A 23,812-nucleotide genomic window follows, 5' to 3' on the forward strand; every position below is an offset into this window, starting at 1 on the left:
CTAGAGAGTGATAAGGATAAAGGAACTCTCAGAGACCAGGCGTCCTAGAGAGTGGTAAGGATAAAGGAACTCTCAGAGACCAGGCGTCCTAGAGAGTGGTAAGGGAAAAAGGAACTCTCAGAGACCAGGCGTCCTAGAGAGTGGTAAGGAAAAGGAACTCTCAGAGACCAGGCGTTCTAGAGAGGGGTAAGGATAAAAGAACTCTCAGAGACCAGGCGTCCTAGAGAGTGGTAAGGGAAAAAGGAACTCTCAGAGACCAGGCGTCCTAGAGAGTGGTAAGGAAAAAGGAACTCTCAGAGACCAGGCGTCCTAGAGAGTGGTAAGGAAAAGGAACTCTCAGAGACCAGGCGTTCTAGAGAGGGGTAAGGATAAAAGAACTCTGAGAGACCAGGCATTCTAGAGAGAGGTAAGGATAAAGGAACTCTCAGAGACTAGGCGTCCTAGAGACAGGTAAGAATGAGTGGTAAGGATAAAAGAGCTCTCTGAGACCAGGCGTTCTAGAGAGTGGTAAGGATAAAGGAACTCTCAAAGATCAGGCGTCCTAGAGAGTGATAAGGATAAAGGAACTCTCTGAGACCAGGCGTCCTAGAGAGTGGTAAGGATAAAGGAACTCTCAGAGACCAGGCGTCCTAGAGAGTGGTAAGGGAAAAAGGAACTCTCAGAGACCAGGCGTCCTAGAGAGTGGTAAGGAAAAGGAACTCTCAGAGACCAGGCGTTCTAGAGAGTGGAGGTGATGATCAATCAATGAAAAAATGATGCTTCCTGCGATGTTTTGGTTCCTTTTATCCAGAAATATTGCTGACTGCTTGAATCTTCGTCACTTGCCGATTGTTGGCGATGGTTGACGACGTTTTCTTCATAGCTGTGTTTAGAGCCAGCACGTTTGTTGGGAGCACATGGGGAACCTTGAAATATTTATGAATCTAATTTAATTTATTTAATACAAGGTAATTTATAATCACTGAATTCTAACGCTTGTCATTTATCTTGTGTATTAAACTAATGCTTTTTTTCTTTTTGCGTGCTGTTTAGAAACTCATGAATTTTGTTCCTGGAAAGGTGAGGTTCTTGCATCACATTAGGTTTTATACCCATTTGATATTCAACTATAGCTTTTCGCATCACGATGTCGGTCGGATAGTGCGATGGAATTCAGTCGAGAAAGTGCAGTACGTTATTTTTGATTTATTGAGACTAACTCAAATCACTGTACAACATAATTTTCGTAGCGAGTATGAAGATCCCCTCCAATGGATAAAAGTATTCGTAAGTAGCTGAAACAGTTTAAAAGGAGCACTCGGAAGGTGGGGGCCGAGGAAATTGTGAAATGAATCCGAGTTCGGCTTTCTTATTGCTCTGACTTTTGATTTTTTTCTTCAGGGGTACGTAAAAGATCTGGTATATTTTCAGAAAATTCTAGATTTAAATTACCTCAAACAGTGAATAAAGAACACAATCGCATCCACCTCACAAGACATCATTGCATAAACATGGCAGGAGATAGAATATCGATTGGACATATGAATGACCATCGCAGGATGCACACACGGAAGCCTACTTGATACGAAAAAAAACTTATATCCTTTCATCGTATTCATAATTCCATAATTCATTAGCTGTCGATGGTTAGCGTATACGCCTTTGGTGCGGGAGACCCGGGCTCGATTTCCAGTGAGAGGTCATGTAGTTCGGATCCCTCGTTTAGCTGTAGGTCAACATCTAAGAAAGCCTTAGTGCTGAAAGTAACGCTAACTCTAATCAATCAAAGTTCTATAATCCAATATTTCTAATGTAAGCTGTGTGATGAGTGTATGAAACTCCGGATATCTTTTGTGTAGACCCTGTATTGAATTTATATAAAGTAAAAAATTTTCATTTTGAAAATCAAAGGTTATTTAAGTACCAAAGAAGTCCTTTCCTTACGGCGTTTACTATTGTGTCCCTCAAATGTGCAGAGTAATGTTTATATGGTATGGCGTTGGAGAAAAAATAATCTATATTGCATGTAAAAATGGTTCCCTAGTAAAGAGTCTCATCTCCCCTTTGATAGGAGATATGCAATTAATGCAAGGATTTAATCATAATACTCCATATACGAGGGCCGCAAAGAAATAAATAATAAAGTTGTCGTAATCCTTATTAACTGTTGTAGATCATTCAAATTTCACATGTAATTTTAAAAACCCTTCCTCTCTGTAGATGTTCCATAAATATTTTGTTCCTTAGAGATGAATAATGCATTTCAAGTAAAAGTAATGTGCTGTAATTGAGTTCTTAACGAAGGAGGATTACTGGCTGTCCGATATCCACAGAAGGCTATAGAATGTGTACAGAGATAATATCGTTAGCAAGAGTAATATTCACCGATGGATGAAAAAGTTTACAGAAGGGTAAACCATTGTTGAAGACAGACTAGTATTGATGCAGTGAGTAGGGATGGTACCGAGACCGAGACTAGTCTCGGTCTCGTCTCGGTCTCGTCTCGAATTATCGAGACGAGACCGAGACCGAGACGGGCTTTTATATACCGAGACGAGACCGAGACCGAGACGGATTTTATATAACCGAGACGAGACCGAGACAGGCCTCTATAAATCGAGACGAGACCGAGACGAGACTTAGGTCAGTCTCGAAAGTCTCGGTCTCGTCTCGAATATTGATAAAAATTAAAATTGTCTTCACTCAAAATTTCTTTCGTCGCAGTGTTAGATAATATGTGAACGGTTGACTGATGTACAGTCCTATATTTAGGGGGTGCCTATCAGGCTCAAGCCTCTCCCGAAATAAATTTGTGACCATTTTTTTGCACTGCACGTACAGCACAAATGTTTCTTACCCGTTTCTCAAACCTCTCCCGAAACAAAATCCACTGCTGATGTAGCCTTGTCTGTCCGTCTCTCTCTCTCTCTTTCTATCTATCTATCCATCTATATCTATCTATCTATCTATCTATCTATCTATCTATCTATATCAACGACGGGTGGGAGGTGATTCCTGACACCAAGATAAGACAAAAAGTATAGACCAAACTGGGTGCACAAATGCTTACTTTTGGAATTATAGGCTGCCGAAAACATGAAAAAATGAACTTTAATGGTCCATAGCTCCAATACTATAGGATCTACGGTAGTCGGATCAAGACTTTACTTAGGAACTATTATGTGACCTATCCAAAAATAAATGTTTCAGAATCCTGCGGTACTCACGCAACAATTTTCATAGAAGGAGTTTGGCTAAGGGCATATAGTTTTAAGTACTCACCAAATACCTCTGTAAAAGCTGTTGCAGAAGTACCGCAAGATACTGATACATGGATATTTGGCTAGGGCACATACTTGTTAGTTGAAGTCTTGACCCGACTACGGTAGATCCCATAGTATTGGAGCTATGCAGTAGCATAGCTAGAATGTTTTTCAAGGGGACCAATGAAGGGACCACGAAAATTTTGAGGGGGGCATCTTCAATGAATGGAAAAACTTGATTCATATACTCACAAAACTTGTAAGGTTCAATCACAACTAAAATGTACTGTATAATTTAAAAATCATTGAATATGCATATCTTATTCTATCCATTAGGCCTATCCTATCCAAAAGCACTATTTTTTAAAAACAGAAATATGATAACTACTTCTTTTTTAGTAGTCGTTAAGAAAATCAAAGCGAACTAGGAAACAAGTCTGCTTATCATATTTATACAGAGGAACATTACTTCTGAAAGTTGAATGGAAACTGTAAACAACAAGCTGTTCGCAGAACATGCCGCGACGGGCTCGTGATTGCTGCCGAACATGAGCAAGGGTTAGGTGACTACTCCACTTAGACGTGACGGCGGAGGTTGACTGCTATAATAGAATTGGATATAAGGCGAAGCTCAAGGTTATAGGCAGTAGTCATCTCAAATTTTACCAGCTCGAAAACATTCCTTCTTGCACACATCAGACCAGTTTGCCTGATGGAATGATGGAAATGAATAAATATCACAAGTTCCAGATTTGTTTTAATACCGCATAATAATATAAGTAGTTATTTATATTATTATGTAGATAAACTGTAATAATAATAATAATAATAATAATAATAATAATAATAATAATAATAATAATAATAATAATAATAATAATAACAGTAGTAGTAGTAGTAGTAGTAGTAGTAGTAGTAGTAGTAGTACCAAATTATTTAATGATTACTATGCATTTGTTCTATGTCGCCATAGTCAATGAGAATTAACCACTTACTATACGAATTGTAATAGGTAATGTACGAATACTTCTTTCGTCCAACTCAAGTGTAATGTTTTACTAAAGTGTATGCTATTTGTAAGTAAGTGTCTCATATTTTAGTATAAATTTCAGCATTAAAGCGAATGAGAATGCCGACTGATTTTGCTTTTCTTTCTGGCTCTTTGTCGAAAACAAAGGAGATAACTACGTCAATAAGATATAAGGGTTAAAAGGTAGTTCTAGTGGTGAGATCAATGCATGCATCCTACAGATTTCAGTGAATTAGATCTTGCTTACTACGAACATAAACTAGTAGAGCTATTTTACTCGAAACGCAGAGCAGTGGTTCAGTGGTAGAGCGTCCATTTTTGGTCCGATCACAGCTCGCGTCAAGTGAACTTTGTTGTGGACAAACACCACGTGCGTGGGTTTTCTTGGGGTTCTCCCGTTTCCTCTCAGTTTCTTCATTCCACCATTTCTTTCATCTCTCGTCGTCACCGTCACCATTAGCCTAGTTGGCATATCCGTGGGACGTAAATCTTGATTTCATTTCATTTCGGAACGGAGACTATTGCAACATACGGTATTCTGCAGTTGGTAACTCTGCTGTGGAGAGATGTTTTGGTAGTAGTTTCACTTGTGGCTACGACTCACTTAGCGTTTGTAAACCTATAGCTATATCACTGTGTGGGGGGCACTAGGGGGGCAAGATTTTGAGCAAGGGGGCCTGGCCTCCCTGACCTTCCCTTGGCTCCGCCACTGGAGCTGTGGAACATTAAAATTCATTTTTTTTCATGTTTTTGGCAGCGTGTAACTCCGAAAGGAAGCATTTTGTCTTATCTTGGTGTTAGGAATCACCTCCCAATCGTCGATGTTGTTTTATATATATACAGGCGTCATTTGTAATACTGGGTGCAACACCCTTATTTCATGTGGCTACGTACGTCAGTAAGTGAGAGCACCAATTACTCCTGTGAGAACAGTAAGCATCGCTCTCACTTACTGACTATGTCGCCATAGAAATGAGGGCGTTTCACCCAGTATTAAGATTGACACCACTGTCTTGTCATAGTGTTCCCAACAAAAAGCATATTATCCTCGTTTTCTCCTAAAATCTGGACTTGGGTTTTTTCTTCAGTGTATATGCAATTATTCAAAGACTTACAGTTAGTAATACGCATTGTGTTAATTTTGGGGTTAACTTGTTTTAGTTTAACGTCCCACAGTTACGCTAGGGCGGCTAAAGGAGACGTGGAGCTACTGATTATAGTGGAACCACTTTGGTCGTTCAACTGTATCCACACCGGGAATCGAACTTGGGACCACGCGAATTGTAGTTAAGTATGCTGCTTACGACTCTGCTGTAGTCAAACGTGCTGCAGTCTGCTTACGTCTCTGCGTGACATCATTGAAATTCTATGGTTAATCAGAGCAAAAATAAATAAAATAAAATAAAAATAAATAAATAATTTTTAAAACTTTTTATACTTCACATAAGCTACTGGGAAGAGTAGTACGAAGAGTAAAACTAGATATTTCCAAAAGGAAACAAATTATTGTTTTGTCCTACTTAGATGAGTAACAATAACTCTATGGACCCACAAAGCTGATTTCGTCGCCACCGATAGGCGACATTTTCCCTAGCGTACAAAGAGATAGATCTGCAGTATTCATGACAATTTATTTAAATTATAGCACTAAATTCTTCCATTTCTTACGTATTATCATTTCCTTATTTCTCAGAGTAGAAATTTTGTAAGCCTGACTGGGTTTTTCGACGCCCTTATGAGTGAGGACCCCGGGACACTGTCCCAGTTGCTCCTGCCTAGTTACGGCTCTGGATATATGCATAGTAATGCATTACGACCTTACGATCTCGTATAAGAAACAGAATGTACTTAAATTGAGACGCGAACTATGCGAAATATCGGACTTTGAATCTAACTTGTTTGGTGATTCAACCCAAGACCACACATAACAAAGGTGAGTGTCTTAGCTCCCACCACAAGGTTCACTAAGTCCGTGTTATAAAGTGTAAATTAAATACGTATATATGAAACGCTAATAAAGCATTTGATCAATTAGAAACAAAATATATTGTAGTAATAATTTACTCTATTTGTTAAGATCATGAATGTCATATTCTGTTTTTAAAATGACAGTCAAAGCAGAATGTATTGGACAATAAATGAGGTATTGTAAAATTTCAATTTCGGTCCGATTTAATACTTTCGTGCTGCTATGTGTTGTGTTATCCGTTAGGAGGTATTGATCAATTCTGATTCAAAGGAAGGAAATAAACTACTATATAGTACTGGAGTTAATTTAATAGAGTTTAATTGTATAGGCAGTACTGAGGCTATTTGAGACAAAGTCTATTGCTAGAAAGTGAAATATGGGTTACTATTAGGGTTTTATCCCAGATATGATATACCCACAGACATGGGCGGCGATTAGGGTGACAAAGGGGGGCAGTTGTCCCCCCACCTTTTCGAAATTACCCATTAATGTATATAGTTTCATTTGGAAATATAAAGTTTTGTACGTATTATTGGTTCATAGAATAAAAATGGTGCCATAAAATATTTGTCGTTCCATGAGTACTTATTGGTTGTCTTCCCGTGGAATTAAGAAAGCTACAGGAATTGCGTTTGAACTGCTACTAAAAATGGACCAAAAATTAACCTATTGGAGCGCCACAATTAGAGCGTACTTTAATTTCTTCTTGCAAGGGCTCGATATGTTAGTCAGCTACTAATTGAGATAACATTTCGCAAGAAAAGAAGTCCTTCACAAGTTATTCTTTAATTGCACAAAAATCGACAGTTCCTAAAATGTATTTTGTTCTTTCTAATAATAAGGAATATTTTGATTTGATTTTTTTCAGTTTAACATTCTGTTTAGCAGCGAAGTTATGTGAGACGTGGACTTAATTATCAACGTGGAGTTCGCACCACGTGAGCTCCCCCAGGGGAATCGAGCCCGGGTCTCCCACGTCAAAGGCGTGTACGCTAACCGCTTAGCCACGAAGGAGCTCAGTAAGGAATATTAATTTTGCAGTATAATATAGGAGTTTAGGGGTGTACATATACAGTTTTGTATATACAATTCAATTTATTAAATTTAGCATAATTCTAGATTTTAGAATTATTTTGTATAACTGAAATGTGGAGTCACTAAGTATTGCTGAGTTTTGATATATTCCAATAAAGTGAAAACTGTACTTAATGGCAGCGAACTTGTTTCGGGAAGCTGCAAAAGTATTTCTTTAAATGTCGTAGCATATGCTTGTAGTATTCACTGTCATTCTAAGAGTAATAACTATATAATAGCATGCGTGGAATTAAAAATTATTCCAGTTCATTAATTTCCAGTTTCAATATAACTTTTGCAAAACAAGCCCCATTATTCATTACTATGATTATTTGATTAATATTATCCTTTCTGTTTATTTGTTTTGCAAATTTAATAAATATGCCTCTAACTGGTCACACAATTTTCCACACAGATATTCATGAGCAAGGAATCAAATCCCTTCTTACACCTTCGTTGTTTAAGAGTACAAAGGGCTAGTGTCTACTTGCGTTTCTCTTGTCAATTTACTTAATAAAATATGAAATACGATATACAGTATTTTAACTGAAAAAGATAGTATCCTATTAATTAGTTATACAACCTTTCGCCAAACAAAGTGTTACAAGCAACCAGGAAAACTAACATTGATATCAAATATTCAGATCATGTCTTGCCCCCCCCCCACTTTTAACGTCCAACCGCCGCCACTGCCCACAGATGATTCAACCTGGAACACACGCATGGAAAACATTAGCGCTAGCAAATTAGCTACGAAGAGGTACAGCGTACCATAATAGTCAGGAATGAAGGCAAAAAATAAGAAGCGGAAACGACAAATTGTACGATAATAATACTTTCACAATTTTAATTGCACACTATTTATTTCGAGACTTTCGAGACTTTCGAGACGAGACCGAGATTTGGTCCTCGAGACCGAGACCGAGATCGAGACAAGCATCTATTGACCGAGACGAGACCGAGACCGAGACGGCGATTTTTGACTCGAGACGAGACCGAGACCGAGACAGCTATTTATCAACCGAGACGAGACCGAGACTGTACAAAGTCTCGTCTCGTCTCGTCTCGATACCATCCCTAGCAGTGAGAGACCATCAACTGCGACGACTAACACGAACCGTCAAGCGAGCGGATGAATTGACTTGGGCGTGAGCTTGCTATACAACTCAACTATGGTCATAATGCCATACAGAAGATAGGGGAAAGTTTGGGTATTGGAAAATGTGTGTGAAGTGAGATACCTCCTCAGCTAACACCCGATTCAAAGGAGAGAAGGGTGGAAGTATTCTGATCTGGTTGAAGTGTTTGAAGCCAATGAAGACACGTTTTCTGTTCATCTGGTAACAGGAGATGAAACGTAGGCGTATTTTTACTATCGAGAGTCGATAGAATGGCGGTGCACCTCTCTTCCAAGGTCTAAGTTCAAGACCCAGCTGCGATGCACATCTTACTTTTTACAAAGAACCCGAGAACCAGGTTCAACGATGGCGCAGTGCATCGCTTTTAGTGGAGACTATGTTGAGCAGAAACTTGTGTAGAGGAAAAATCGCTCTACCTACATACACTTATGCACTTTGAACAATCTACAACCGATAATGAAGAAGATGTGGCCACTTTTGTATTATTTTTTGTACGTCCCTCATCATAAGTAAGTTCGACACAGATGTTGACTCTCACCAACGTTACTTAATAACTCTCTAGAAGAAATAATGAAGAAGGACCTGCATAAGGGAGATGGTATTTCAAAAGGAAATGGAAGGGTCAGGTCTATACAGTTTCCAGATTATATATTCCTTGTCAGATATAGGAACGGAATAAGATATTAGAAAACTTGAGAAAAAGATGCAAAAGATATGGGACGAAAATAAACGTAAGGAAGAAAGAAAAATCAATGGTGGTTACAATGAAGTTGCCGGTATCAAATACAGAAGTAGAAGGTAAGAAAGTGAAACAAAGGAGTAGGTAATATTATTAGGGAGGACATGGAGTGTGAACATGAAATAAAAGTAAGGATAGGAATGGTGAAAGAAGAATTTAGGAAGATGGAAAGCGTATTTTGTAGATCCTTGAATAAATCGTTAAGAAAAAGAATTATAAAATGTTTCGTATGGAGTATCCTACTCTGTGGGGAGAAGCGTAGACACTACACAGAAGCAAAAAGAAAAGACTGTAGGCTTTCGAAATGAAGGTATTAATAAAAATTAAGAAAATAAACTGGGTCGAATGAAAAATAGTTGAGGAAGTATTAGGAACTCCATGCCATAAGTGACGGTCTACCACTGATTGGCAACTAGCGACTTCTCGCCAGAAATTGGCGGTCCCGCAACGATAATTCGCGATGACCCCACTTCCGTTTTGAAAATTATACCATCAGCGGCAGAAACGCGACGAAACACAAATGAATAACAAAACTACTTCCCCAAATATGTTAAATCGCCTATATGCATAATTTGTTTACATTAAGATGAGTCTAAAAATCACTTTTAAAAAGATAGGAAAAAGTACCCCGGAAAGGACACGAACTACCAACCTTTTGATTACTAGGCGCATGATTTTCCGATTTGGCCACGGAGATGATGAAGAAAACGTCCCTTGTAGAGGGATAAATCATTGAGGTCTCTTTAATTTAGCTAATCAGAGTGCTCCCGTAACTCTGTATATTCGACGATAACCGTTTGGGATCAGATAAAATTCGCTCGCCAAATAATTTTATAACAAAGTGACGCGGGTCTATATGCTTTATTTCATTGTTCTCCTATATTCACTTTCAAATAATCGGCAACAGTTGCCATCTAAATTCATACAATTATACGCACTCATCTCAAGATTTTTCATTTCATGATGTAGAGGCAGGGTTTACTCTTGACCCCTGGAGCTCACTTTAGGAACAATTCGTCAGGAAAAATAATATATAATAATAACGGCATACACATGACTGGCGATAGTTCATGCTGGCCCCTGTTCGATTCTCCGCGACGAATCGGAGTGTGGACCAAATGAAGTCCTCGCTGCTATGCGGTGGTAACTTCAACACCCCGACTCTAGATATCTCTTTCGACTCGGGGAAACTCTAGCGGCAATCCTTCGACGCGTCGCTATAGAGACGATCGACATTTACCGGCAAGTGGGCCACTAGGTATTGGCGACGTTTACGGCATGGAGAATAGTGGAGAAGAAAAGAACTTTAAAAAAATGTAATTAAAAGGAGGAAGAGAAACGGTTTCAGCATTGGCTATGATGAAAGTGTATCATGAGGGACGTATAGAAGGTATGTTGCCAGGATAAAAAGGAAGTGATGAAAGAGGCTACGATTGGTGCAAGGCATTAGAACAGAAAATTTATACCTGAAAATGAAAAGGTGTGCTAAAGATGTGGTGCATGCGAACGTCTCAGTATGCAACAAAAGATCTGTCAGTAGTGGCTCCAGTAGCGTATATTAGGAGCTTCTGGGTTTTAACACACACGAGCGAACAAGATGTTATGCAAAAATAAACATTTGATATATTAAGATATACACAGAGATCTGAAGTGATATGAACTTAAGAGTTTGAAATTCCCCCTCTCCCTTGATAATATTCTACGTGCGCCATGTGGTAGAATGTCTATGATGATAATGACGACATAATGACGAGGGGGAATCAGAAACTAAGGCTACAAGGCCGATATTTCTGGAGGTTCTCTGTTACAGAGAAATTAGAAGTGTGCAGTAATTTTAATACATGGAGTTGGCAACTGTGCAGAGTTTCAACCAGCCGCCTCCTACAACGCTAGTTGTAGATAAACACAAATTGCAACTCGTTTGGAAAACTGGCCTCGCGAAGAAATCCGCTCATTTATTCGATTTCTGTCGGCGAAACATGTAACCGCGGCTGAAATTAACCGGTAGCTGATAGAGGTTTACGGAAAGACTGTAGTGTCTCGTCAGCATATCGCAGGTGGTAGAGAAAACGTCACCGACGAGGAGCGCAGTGGCGGACCCAGCAGGATATCAACAGATTTGAACACAGCTCGCGTGAAGGAACTGATTCAGGACAACAGGAGAATCACGTTACGACATCTAGTGGCAGAATTGTGAATGTTATCCGAAAGCGTTCGTCACATTGTGTACAATATTCTGCTTCGCTTCAGACGAGGAGGTGAAACACTTCGTTATGATATGGCTGAATACGCAAAGACAGGATTTTTAGCAGGAGACAATCTTCAAACTCATCCCACGATACGAGATGCGCCTCAACCGATATGGAAACTATGTCGAAAACACGCAATGTATGTACTATCTGTTGGCTGTATCGGTTGTATGAAATAATACATACACGTTTCACTGCAGATTTTGTAACCTTACTTTCTGATCACTCCTCGTATGTACTATCTGTTGGCTGTATCGGTTGTATGAAATAATACATACACGTTTCACTGCAGATTTTGTAACCTTACTTTCTGATCACTCCTCGTATGTACTATCTGTTGGCTGTATCGGTTGTATGAAATAATACATACACGTTTCACTGCAGATTTTGTAACCTTACTTTCTGATCACTCCTCGTATGTACTATCTGTTGGCTGTATCGGTTGTATGAAATAATACATACACGTTTCACTGCAGATTTTGTAACCTTACTTTCTGATCACTCCTCGTATGTACTATCTGTTGGCTGTATCGGTTGTATGAAATAATACATACACGTTTCACTGCAGATTTTGTAACCTTACTTTCTGATCACTCCTCGTATGTACTATCTGTTGGCTGTATCGGTTGTATGAAATAATACATACACGTTTCACTGCAGATTTTGTAACCTTACTTTCTGATCACTCCTCGTATGTACTATCTGTTGGCTGTATCGGTTGTATGAAATAATACATACACGTTTCACTGCAGATTTTGTAACCTTACTTTCTGATCACTCCTCGTATGTACTATCTGTTGGCTGTATCGGTTGTATGAAATAATACATACACGTTTCACTGCAGATTTTGTAACCTTACTTTCTGATTACTCCTCGTATGTACTATCTGTTGGCTGTATCGGTTGTATGAAATAATACATACACGTTTCACTGCAGATTTTGTAACCTTACTTTCTGATCACTCCTCGTATGTACTATCTGTTGGCTGTATCGGTTGTATGAAATAATACATACACGTTTCACTGCAGATTTTGTAACCTTACTTTCTGATCACTCCTCGTATGTACTATCTGTTGGCTGTATCGGTTGTATGAAATAATACATACACGTTTCACTGCAGATTTTGTAACCTTACTTTCTGATCACTCCTCGTATGTACTATCTGTTGGCTGTATCGGTTGTATGAAATAATACATACACGTTTCACTGCAGATTTTGTAACCTTACTTTCTGATCACTCCTCGTATGTACTATCTGTTGGCTGTATCGGTTGTATGAAATAATACATACACGTTTCACTGCAGATTTTGTAACCTTACTTTCTGATCACTCCTCGTATGTACTATCTGTTGGCTGTATCGGTTGTATGAAATAATACATACACGTTTCACTGCAGATTTTGTAACCTTACTTTCTGATCACTCCTCGTATGTACTATCTGTTGGCTGTATCGGTTGTATGAAATAATACATACACGTTTCACTGCAGATTTTGTAACCTTACTTTCTGATTACTCCTCGTATGTACTATCTGTTGGCTGTATCGGTTGTATGAAATAATACATACACGTTTCACTGCAGATTTTGTAACCTTACTTTCTGATCACTCCTCGTATGTACTATCTGTTGGCTGTATCGGTTGTATGAAATAATACATACACGTTTCACTGCAGATTTTGTAACCTTACTTTGTGATCACTCCTTTTTTGTTTAATTTACTTTTAGTAAACTTCTTCAACCACAACATACATTTCTAATTGTGGCAATTTATATTAGAAAACGTTTAATTTTGGAGGAAATCACTCTCCTATACTTTCCTAATTCAATTTATTCGTAACAAATGAGAATCTCCTTCCTTTTGCATTGCAGATCCAAATGTTACGCCTGTATTAATGAGACTGAGAAATGAGGAAACTACTAAACTAAATACTTACGACTTCCCGCTCTGCTTCTCCAGCCATTGCTGCAAGTTCTTTCTCATACTCACGCGCTATTTCTGCCGTAAGTTTTGGTGCGTTTGCTCCAAATATTAATTTCACCATATATCCACTCTGGAAATAAGTACAACAAATAAACATTTCAGGAGGAAAGATTGGTCGAAAGTAGAGTTACAATCATTTAATTCTTTTTTTGGGTTATGATTAGATGCTTCGTATATACAGGGTGTTCAGAAACAACAGCAAAGAACTTTGGGGAACTAATCCTTACATGAGAGGGGAATAATCCTTACATGAGAACATTCAAGAAATTATAAACCAACAAGTGTATCGTCTCTTTATAATATATTTTATGTTATTATTTTACTGTTACTATTATGTGAAATGATTATGTGATGTGGTCTGTTAACAGATTTATTAGACAGATAATATACAAAGTCACATTCTGCCTTTTCGCTATTATAGGCACAGTTATAGAGACTACTTAATTATTTTTATATATATGTGCCATTAGCATTAGCAGATATCTTTTAAACAAACACATTAATAAATGGGAGCCAACTTGAGATTTGCATTTTTAAAACAAATGTACTATTCAATCATGATAATTACACAAATTATAAATCTGAATGCTCAGTAGTATAAGTGAAGCCTGTTGTTGGAAGACCTACCAACAATCTGGCATAGCTAATGTCATCATAACAAATAAGCAGGTAGGAAAGAAAGGACAACTTACTGGCCAGGAGAGTGTGCTGCCATTCTTGAAAAACCTCGAAGAACCTTGGTAGTCGAATCAACTTGAATCTTCAAATCTTAACTTGTTGTTAAAAGTGAGTCCTTTTATATGATTGTGGCAGAACACTTTCCCTTTCACCAGAAGTTGTTTGCAATGATTTGTCCGTCTGATGAAATATCTTGTTTTCTAAAGAGTGTTGCTATTGCCTTTATATTTAAATGAGTTTTAAAAAGTTTTAATTATACTAAAATATCATTATCAAATTTATATTAAACAACACACAAAGGTAAACAAATGCATCATTTCGAAGATGAAAATTGGTCGAAACGAAAGGGGGAGAGATTGTTGGAAATAAGTATTTTTTAAATATATTTTTTCGATTGCAACATCCGTTTGGACTCTACACTAATAACGTGCTATACGTTATGCCAGGGTTTCTCAACCTGGGGTCGCGACCCCTAGAGGAGTCGCGAAGATAGGCGGAAGAGATAAATATAATTAGAATCCAATACCGGAAAATATTTTTAAATATTATTTTGAATTTTATTCTGATAGGCATATCTTTATTTTTATACATACTGTTAAGAACAATAACAAAATAGGTCTACTAAACATTTTCAACAGGTGCAGAGTTGTTTAAGAATCAATTTAAATTAAAGAGGTACGATATGAAACTAATGAGACCTGCATATTGAAATACCAGAAAATTACAAATGTAACCAAACCTGTATATTGAAATACAATTAAAATTGAAAGCTACTTAGATCGGTGTGATTTCGCTAGTGCTGCAATGTCCAGTTCAACTTCATGACACACATTATCAAGTCATTTAAAATACTCAATAACTTTTTTAACAACTGTTCAAGTTTTTCTTGATTAAAATTACACATGACTTTAATCATTTTATCATATGACCCAAAATTAAGGGAATTATAAAGTTTTAAAATTTTCAAACGGCCTCCATTTTGAAACAGTATGACGAATCAGATTCGATATTTGTAATATGAATAAACTGACCAAATTTGGTCTTAATCCATTTGCTTTTAGGGAAGTTGCTGTATCAATTAAATATAAGAAATGGATTCTACTATCTATTGAAATGGATGGAAATCGTGAGATATCCGCAATAGTATATTAAAAATCCCACACAAACTTATTACAAACCACAAATTATAAGGGGGTCACTGGCAAGATGTGATAAAATGGGGGTTGTGATAACAATTAGGTTGAGAACCACTGTATTATGCAAATTCAACGTTTCCAGTTCCCTTGGGTATCACCATACCAACAATACAGCCTTGTAGCGAAACGTATTCCATCTTCGTGTCATTGTTCTGTATTGTTCGAACAGTGCGGAACTGGAAACCTTTCTTTTTCACTTAAGATCTTTATTCCGGCGAAATTAAAGTACCGCTAATTTTACAGTAATTATGTGATATCTTCAAATAGATAAAATATAATTGAAATATGGAACAAGAGCGCCCTAGACAATATTATTTTGTGTTAGGTACCGTTATCACAAATCACCTAGTAGCTTTCCGTTTTCAGCTGTTTAGAAACGCGAAAATAAATGCCGATTTTCAAAATGACTCAAAATTGAAAGCAGATAAGTGAGTCGTGATAACGGTTTCTCATGTAAAATAATATTGTCTAGGGCGCTCTTGTTCCACATTTCGATTATCTTTTATCTATTTGAAGATATCACATAATTACTGTAAAATTAGTAGTATTTTAATTTCGCCGGGAGAAGACTCTTAATATAGGTTGCCTTATTAGTGTAAAGTCCAACAAATGGCAGGGAAATTTCCATCATTTTATATCGAGAAACACCTTATTTCCAACAGATTTCCTCTTGTTCCTTGTTTTCGTTTATCTTCACTCATAATAGACTGGCTTATGGTCCCGGACTTTTGAAATACCCGTATAATGTGTACAGGTGGAAACAAGGAAAGAACACAAACTAATTAAATCTATGACCTATGGGAATCCAAAGGTTCAATACCGCGTTCAGAAGAACTCTTTAATGACTTCTGTCGTTAGCCAACTGGATCCAATTTCTACTTTGGCTACGTATTTTTACGAGATCCATCTTAATATTGTCCTATATCTACGCCTAGGTCTTCCTAATGATCGTTTTCCGATTAGATTTACAGTTAAAACTTTGAAAGCGTTGCTTCTTTTTCCATTCTAGCTACATAACCTACACATCTGAGCCTTCTAGACTTGATGACCGTAACATATTCATTGCTACATTAAATGAAATCTAGGTACAAAATAAATACTTAGTTCTTTTTACCCGACCTTCAACCGCCACCTCTTTACCAAGTTATGATCCTATATCAATTTTACTCTCTTTAAATATTTATAATTCTGTAGACTATAGATATACAGATACATTCTATAGATTATACAGGACAATCCAAAATGACGAACTCCATTTCCGAAATGTATTCTGTGAAATCTAATGAACGTATGGTAGAAACCTGAACGGGCCGGGCTTGGGCGGGCCGACTGTGTTATTTCTTTGGGCCGGGCCGGGCTTGGACGGGCCGACACTGTTATTTCTTTCCGCCGGGCCGGGCTTGGACTGGCCGACACTGATTTCTCTTCAGGTCGGGCCGGGCTGGGGCCGATCAATTGCAATTCTTTAATTTATTGACTTTCGTTAAACGATAATTGGAATAAAGCCAAACGTTGAAGAAGTGTGTCCGTGAAAAATGTTACAAAGAATGCAATAGCTATTTACAGTTTGTGTTGCTTAGCAGCTCCCTATCACTATAGAGGATTGCAGGCATTATGCGGTAAATTGAGCTCTGACCTTGACCTTTACTGAACTCAAAATATAAAAAGAAGGGGTGGGAATGTTTTGCCTGTCGCTAAACAATATTGCCATCTTCACTTTATGCTAAAAATCAATTAAGTTAGATTTTTGTTACAGGGAATGGAGTTTTTGTTCTCTCGATGCCAGGCAAAGTTCTAGGAGGCAATGGTACCATTCGGAAGGCAAGCGTCAGGTTGTGAACCAAGGTTTAGAAAATGTTTCTGAGGGTTACGTCAAATTTAGTACTAAATTTTGAGAAAGATTCGGGCTCGAGCTATTTTTTTTTAAAAAATTATCGGGCCGGGCTCGGGCCAAAAACTTTAAAAATTTATCGGGGGGCCAAGAACTTTGAAAAACTTATCGGGCCGGGCCGGGCTCGGGCCGAAAATCTCCAAAACTTTTCGGGTTCGGGCTGGGCCGGGCCTAGGTACGTTCGGGCTGGATTGGGCTCGGGCCGAAAACTTCGGCCCGTGCAGGTCTCTAACGTATGGTATTGTGAGACATGTGCTAAGAAAGGTAAAACTGGCAAAGTTTGCTTCAAATGTATCACAAGTGTTCTGTATAAGCACAAAGTTTGCTTCAAATGTATCACAAGTGTTCTGTATAAGCACAAAGTTTGCTTCAAATGTATCACAAGTGTTCTGTATAAGCACAAAGTTTGCTTCAAATGTATCACAAGTGTTCTGTATAAGCACAAAGTTTGCTTCAAATGTATCACAAGTGTTCTGTATAAGCACAAAGTTTGCTTCAAATGTATCACAAGTGTTCTGTATAAGCACAAAGTTTGCTTCAAATGTATCACAAGTGTTCTGTATAAGCACAAAGTTTGCTTCAAATGTATCACAAGTGTTCTGTATAAGCACAAAGTTTGCTTCAAATGTATCACAAGTGTTCTGTATAAGCACAAAGTTTGCTTCAAATGTATCACAAGTGTTCTGTATAAGCACAAGGTTTGCTTCAAATGTATCACAAGTGTTCTGTATAAGCACAAAGTTTGCTTCAAATGTATCACAAGTGTTCTGTATAAGCACAACACGGCACGCATCAAGCTGATAGTCTTTCTCTGTTGCCAAATCTTTTTTTTAGCATGTTGCGTCAACATCAGCAATTCATTACGTGCTCGCTTTGGAAACACTGCTTGGAAACTAAACATTGAAAGTTGATCTTTCAAAGCGCATGTCTCGCAATAACATATGTTTATTCGGTTTCACGGAATAAATTTCTGAAATCAGGTTCATCATTTTGACTTGTCCTGTGTAGATAAATAAAAAATTACAGAAATTACCTCTTCTTAATCTTTAACAGCAGAATTTTAGAAAACACTGCAGTTCTGTTATTTTTCATTTATTTTTCATATGTTGTTGTTTTTCGTGTTGTTGTTATTTGTTGTTGTTTTGTCTTTCATATGTCAAATTTAGGGAGAATCGTGAAATTCTCTCTTCTTGGTAAAATAAATAAATAAATAACAATATGAAGTAATTTTAAGTCCTCTTTTACCCCTGGTATGATACATATTTCAAGAAATCCTTTCTTAGTTATTTGTTTCGTGATGAAATTACTTTCCTATCCAAATATCACGTTTTTAGATGTAGTACTACGGCCTGAACGTTGAAGACTGTGCCACTTTAATCTTTTACGTTACAGTATACATAGATTTGCTCCATTTCCTCCTTTAGAAGTGGAATTTTCGAGAACGATGAAGCACAGGCTTCTTTTTTCGAAATTATGAGTTTATGAAGATTAGGTATGAAGATTACCAAGATTAGGTATGAAGATCATACAGTTATTATAGCTAGAACCGAAGAAGGAAATCAACATCGAAAAATCGAGTCATAAGAATATTTCGTGGAAAAGCCCCTTTACGGGTCAGAGTAGAACAAAGAGAACTTGAAAAGGTCGATAATTTTAAGTATCTGGAAAGTATTTTGACGAGAGACGCTTACTGTACCTAATAGTTCAGGTCAAGAATTGGCATGGTCAAAGAAGCATTTAACAACAAAAGATCACTCTTAACTAGCAGGCGTAACGAAGAAGTTTGTCAAGTACTGTATTTGGAATATTGGACTGTATGATTCAGAGACTTGGACATCCCGAAAGTTAGAGAAGAAATAGATTGGTTTCCTTCTTCCAGACTCCATATCTAACATCCAAACAATGTTCCGCTCCATGTATTGTATATGCTTTATCAGCCTTATTCTTCAGTTCTATTTCGATGTTTTGTCTGATAACTGTTGTTTTCCTTCAAGAGACTTCTTCACTTGAACTAATCTGAATTTTACATCTTGTTTTCACTTGTTATCGCTTGTTATTTTACTTCCTAAATAACAAAATCCCGCGATCTCTTACATCAAGTGTTATCATATTTTCATCTTCATATTACTATTCCCTGTTCAGCGTAAGCTCTAAACTCCGATAAACAAAATATTTGTATCCTTCCGCTTGTCACAAATACGATTGACTAGTGATGTATCACTCACACTCCCACTCCGCTTGTCACAAATTATACACGTGCATTTTGACAATACTGTCTCGTGTTGTCCAGATACTTACAGCAGCAGCAGCAAAGAAAGAAAAAAAAACCTCAAAAGATTAATATATATATATATATATATATATATATATATATATATATATATATATATATATATATATATATATATATATATGAATTTCGCTGGTAAACAACTGTTGCCTAGTGAGTAAAGGTTTACCTTGTTGATGTTTCACCATAACACTCGCTGAACCGGGATTCATGTCAGCCATCTTTCAGACTTAAAAACAGAACACGCCTTCACAGTTGAATTGGCGCCATAATTACTGCGCATACTTAGTGTTTATTTGTATTGTTTCATTAACCACACTCGATTGCAGTATTATTAGATAATCCGTATTATATTTTTGTCATTTATAATAATGTAGTAGCTTTATTTGGAGGTTCATAGTAAAAATAATAATCAAATGATATGAACTATTTTTCGGAGGAGTACAAGCGTCGGTAGGCCAACAGTAAATCAGCGAGATTTAGTTTCACGTGGCTTTGTTTATCGCAGTTTAGACCTTACGCCGAACAGGGTTTAGTTTCTTTACTTGTTCATCTCATCACTTCTATTTTGCTAAAAAAGACAAAGAAGAAGAAAAGAAAAAGTGAACAGTACAAAAGAAGTTCCTGTGCGAATTGTTGGTCTGTAGAAAATCCTTAATCATACAGAAAAGCGAAAGAAGTTTTAAGAGTGAAACGCAAAACCTTCGTTTTTCTTATTAGCTATTATTTTCCCGCCACATTACCCTATGTATGGTTGCGTGATAAAAGTTAATGGAATAATGCAAAGAGGAAAATGAGGCACAAACACGTAACTTGAAGGAAAAGAAAATAAGCTTTGACTTACCGCAATAAACATCCATGTTGGTTCACTTTTATTTCGAAATCGTTTCAAAGCCCTGATATTATCTGCTTTAGCCTACAGAAATAAAAACAAACATCATAATCTGGAACAACGAACCAATTTGCTAGCAATTTTATAATAACTAAATTAAGGCAAAGGGACAAACATGAGTTGCTAATGCAGTTAAATTAACTTGTGCTAGTTTCATTCTTGAAATCAAAGCTAAACTAATTTAACAAGGAATTATTTTCAGAAATATTTCAAATCTGGAAAAGAAGAGTCAACACAAAATTTTAATTCTCTCGTATGTACTTATACAGGGTAGCACAGGTAAAAGTAGCCCGTGTAAGAATGAAGGAAATATAGTGCAATTACAAAAACGAAGAGCTGAAATGGACTTATCATTTATTTGCAATGAAAAATAGTGCGAAAAATAGAGAGAAAAATACATTTATAGATGTTGAAAGTGACCCCCTGCGACATCAATACACAGCTCTGCACGTGTAAACGTATTCAGATACACTCGGCGTAAGGTTCGGATATCGATGGCGGCAACTTCAGGCTATGTTGTATTTCAGTTTCTGTATTGTGTGGATTAGTTTCATAGACCTTGCTATTCAGGTGTCCCCACAGGAAGAAATCACATGTTGTTAGATCCGGCGAACGTCATGGCCACAAACCTTTGCTGATAGTTCGTTCCTTAGAGAAGACATCATGGACTCGTTACCTTAAAGGTGTGGCATGTTGCCCCATCTTGCTGGAAGAAGCATTATTGTCTTTCATAATCAGTGAGTTGTGCATAAAATGCATCAAAAGTTTCCATATATGTAACCGTGTTGAGGATAGTGTCAAAAAATATCGGTTCAATGATGCGTGTTCCTGTTACACCGCACCAAACGTAGATTTTTTCATCATGGAGTGGTTGATGACAAACAATATTAGGGTTCTCCGTTGCCCAGTACCTCGTGTTCAGTGAAGTCACATGACTGGAAAGATGAAACTATGCTTCACCACTCATGATGTAATGGAAAGGGTCTAACAAACCATCCTTGATATTATTCAGGAATGCTAAAAACTGATAATTTTTGTATGTCGATTGTTGTATATTATCGATTGTTGAAGAAATAGCAATCGATAATTGCATATACTATTCATCGTTATAGCTGTTTACTCAATTTCAGAAGTCGAAATATTGCATTCGCATTCAAAGGGGATGCGGGCTACTTTTAACTGCGCCATCCTGTATAACGTAATACATAAGAAATTCAACCACTGACGGATCTCGAGGAACTCACATTGATAAAATTTTATCGTTACATAAACAAGAGAAAACTTAAAGATATATTAATTCTTGTATACAAGACTTAGTAATTAATAAAGTTTTACTCCTTTAGCTTTGGGGGATGAACTTTTATTTTTTACCATGTAACTTTCCTCAAGATCCGCCACTGAATTCAATATATTGTTTTGCTCAAAATATTCTTATTAACTAACGCCTTATGAGTAATCAATAGTATGAAAAAGCATTTTTTTTTACTGCGACCAACAACAGCGACAATTAGGAGAGACATGATTTTGATTACTAAGGTTACAGGTAATATTGAAACACTTAATTTGTAATGTAGTTTCTGGCAATGATAACAGATAGGTACAAATGAATCCAACCAGGTTTCGTTTCTGGAACCGGAACAGATTTTACCTTAAAAAAAAAAAAAAAACTTTTCCGGGTGCGGAAGCTAAGAAAAGTTTTTGATAGAAACTATAAATAAGTTTCTTATTTTAGTTCAAGCACAACACAACAGGCTCTAGGCCCAATTATTGTGTTGTCTTTGACAACGAAATACATATTAGTACAGAACAGTGAGATATACAAATGATAAAGAGCTAAAAGAAGAAATCACCTCTTTTCTCAAGGAGCTGACTGCAAAGGAATGCAAGAGAGGATCATATAAACTGATTATACAACATGACAAGTGTTTGAATTTACATTTGCAAGTGTTTAAATTTATATAATGTAGAAAAATAATTTAAGGTGTGCTGTTGTGAAAAATTTTTTTTCAATCTTTGCTTCTTTCTTATAATTATAAAGCGGGTACAACTTTCCAGACGATCCTTGTATATGAAAAGTGGTCAAGTGTTCTTCTTGCGTATTATTATGTAGTATAATAATATTTATTGACTTTTATTGACGTTCTACTATGTATATTTTGTTGTTGAGGAAAAAGAAACGAAGGGGAAAAAAATAATGATTTTTACATTAGCCTTCAGAGAATAGCTCGTCACAGTTCCTAATGAAACTACCTACTGGGAAATAAATCTGTGAAAAATTGTGCATGAAAAGTACACGTTGAATAACGTTGAAAGTGTATTGATCACACAAGATCATTATCTCTTTGGTAGCAACAACCATTTACATAAACAAATCTCTCTCTCTCTCTCTTTCCATCTAAAAGTATTTATTACATGAAAAACATTCCACTCAATGATTTCCACGCCTACAACCTTAATGGTCTATAAAGAGCTCATTAACGAAATGGAGCCTATGCGTTACAAATGTGTGTATGGATTATTGTATTAACAAGGACTAGATGTCAGAGTTTTTGTTAACGAAAAAGAAGTTCACAATCGATACACAGCACTTCAATTGCATATGAAAACGAAAGTAAATTTTTAAAATATTCCATGTTTGTGATATTTAGGCTAAAAGGAGAGGGGGTCTAAAGGAGAAGCCCCCCATAATTTTTACTTTTCCCCTAAAATTTTCACGGTAGGCTTGCAAATGAACTATAATATGGTTGGATCACCCCGCCCACCTACATTTTTGGTTTGGCTATCGGCCTGGAATAAAGTCAATATATATATATATTTGTAACAACGAATTTTAACTTCATTGCTGTAACATGAGAGAAAACACCTCGTCTTAAATGAACTTTATCGCTCAATTCGAATATGCATTCCGTTTTTTCTCCATTACAGTTTCCCCGCGACACAGAGAGGGAGGGACAGTATACATACAATCGTCCGGCTTCTTTCTGTTCTCGCCCTTAAATTGTTATCAAATATTCCTATCAAAGTGAATTACGTTCCTGGAGAATGAAACGTAAAATATGCTCCTTTGGTAGATCCTGATGTACGAAGAACTTTGTCAAAGCCATGGATACAACTGCGGAAGGCTTCAAGCAATTGCGACATAAGTTTCCTAACCTGAGTGATGCTAAGATTTCAGCTGGAGTGTTTGTTGGTCTTCAGATTAGGAAACTCATGCCTGATGATATCTTTGACAGCAAGTTAAACTGTGCCGAGCTAGCAGCCTGGGTGGCATTTACGTTGTATGCAACTTTCTGGACAATAACAAAGCGGAGAATTACAATGAAATCGTACAGGACATGCTACAGATATACAAAAAATTGGGTTGTAGGATGTCTTTAAAAATCCACTTTTTACACTCTCACCGTAGCCTCTTTCCTGCTAATCTAGGTGCTGTCAGCGACGAA

At 37.1% G+C, this 23,812-nt stretch overlaps 1 protein-coding gene across 4 annotated transcripts in view; it reads right to left on the reverse strand.

The window, feature by feature from the left end:
• LOC145670913 (uncharacterized) overlaps nucleotides 1-23,812 on the reverse strand; it is a 111,363-nt gene that overhangs the window by 30,661 nt on the left and 56,890 nt on the right. For all 4 annotated transcript variants that reach the window (XM_081739545.1, XM_081739546.1, XM_081739547.1 and 1 more), the window contains 2 exons: nucleotides 20,322-20,393; nucleotides 13,376-13,492 (listed from right to left, as the gene is read on the reverse strand). In XM_081739545.1, the coding sequence (XP_081595671.1) occupies nucleotides 13,376-13,492; nucleotides 20,322-20,333 (129 nt within the window). In that variant the 5' untranslated portion in view covers nucleotides 20,334-20,393. The remainder of the gene's footprint in view (nucleotides 1-13,375; nucleotides 13,493-20,321; nucleotides 20,394-23,812) is intronic.

This window comes from Thermobia domestica, chromosome 2, assembly GCF_964235325.1.
Source record: "Thermobia domestica chromosome 2, izTheDome1.hap1.1, whole genome shotgun sequence".
NCBI lineage: Eukaryota > Metazoa > Arthropoda > Insecta > Zygentoma > Lepismatidae > Thermobia > Thermobia domestica.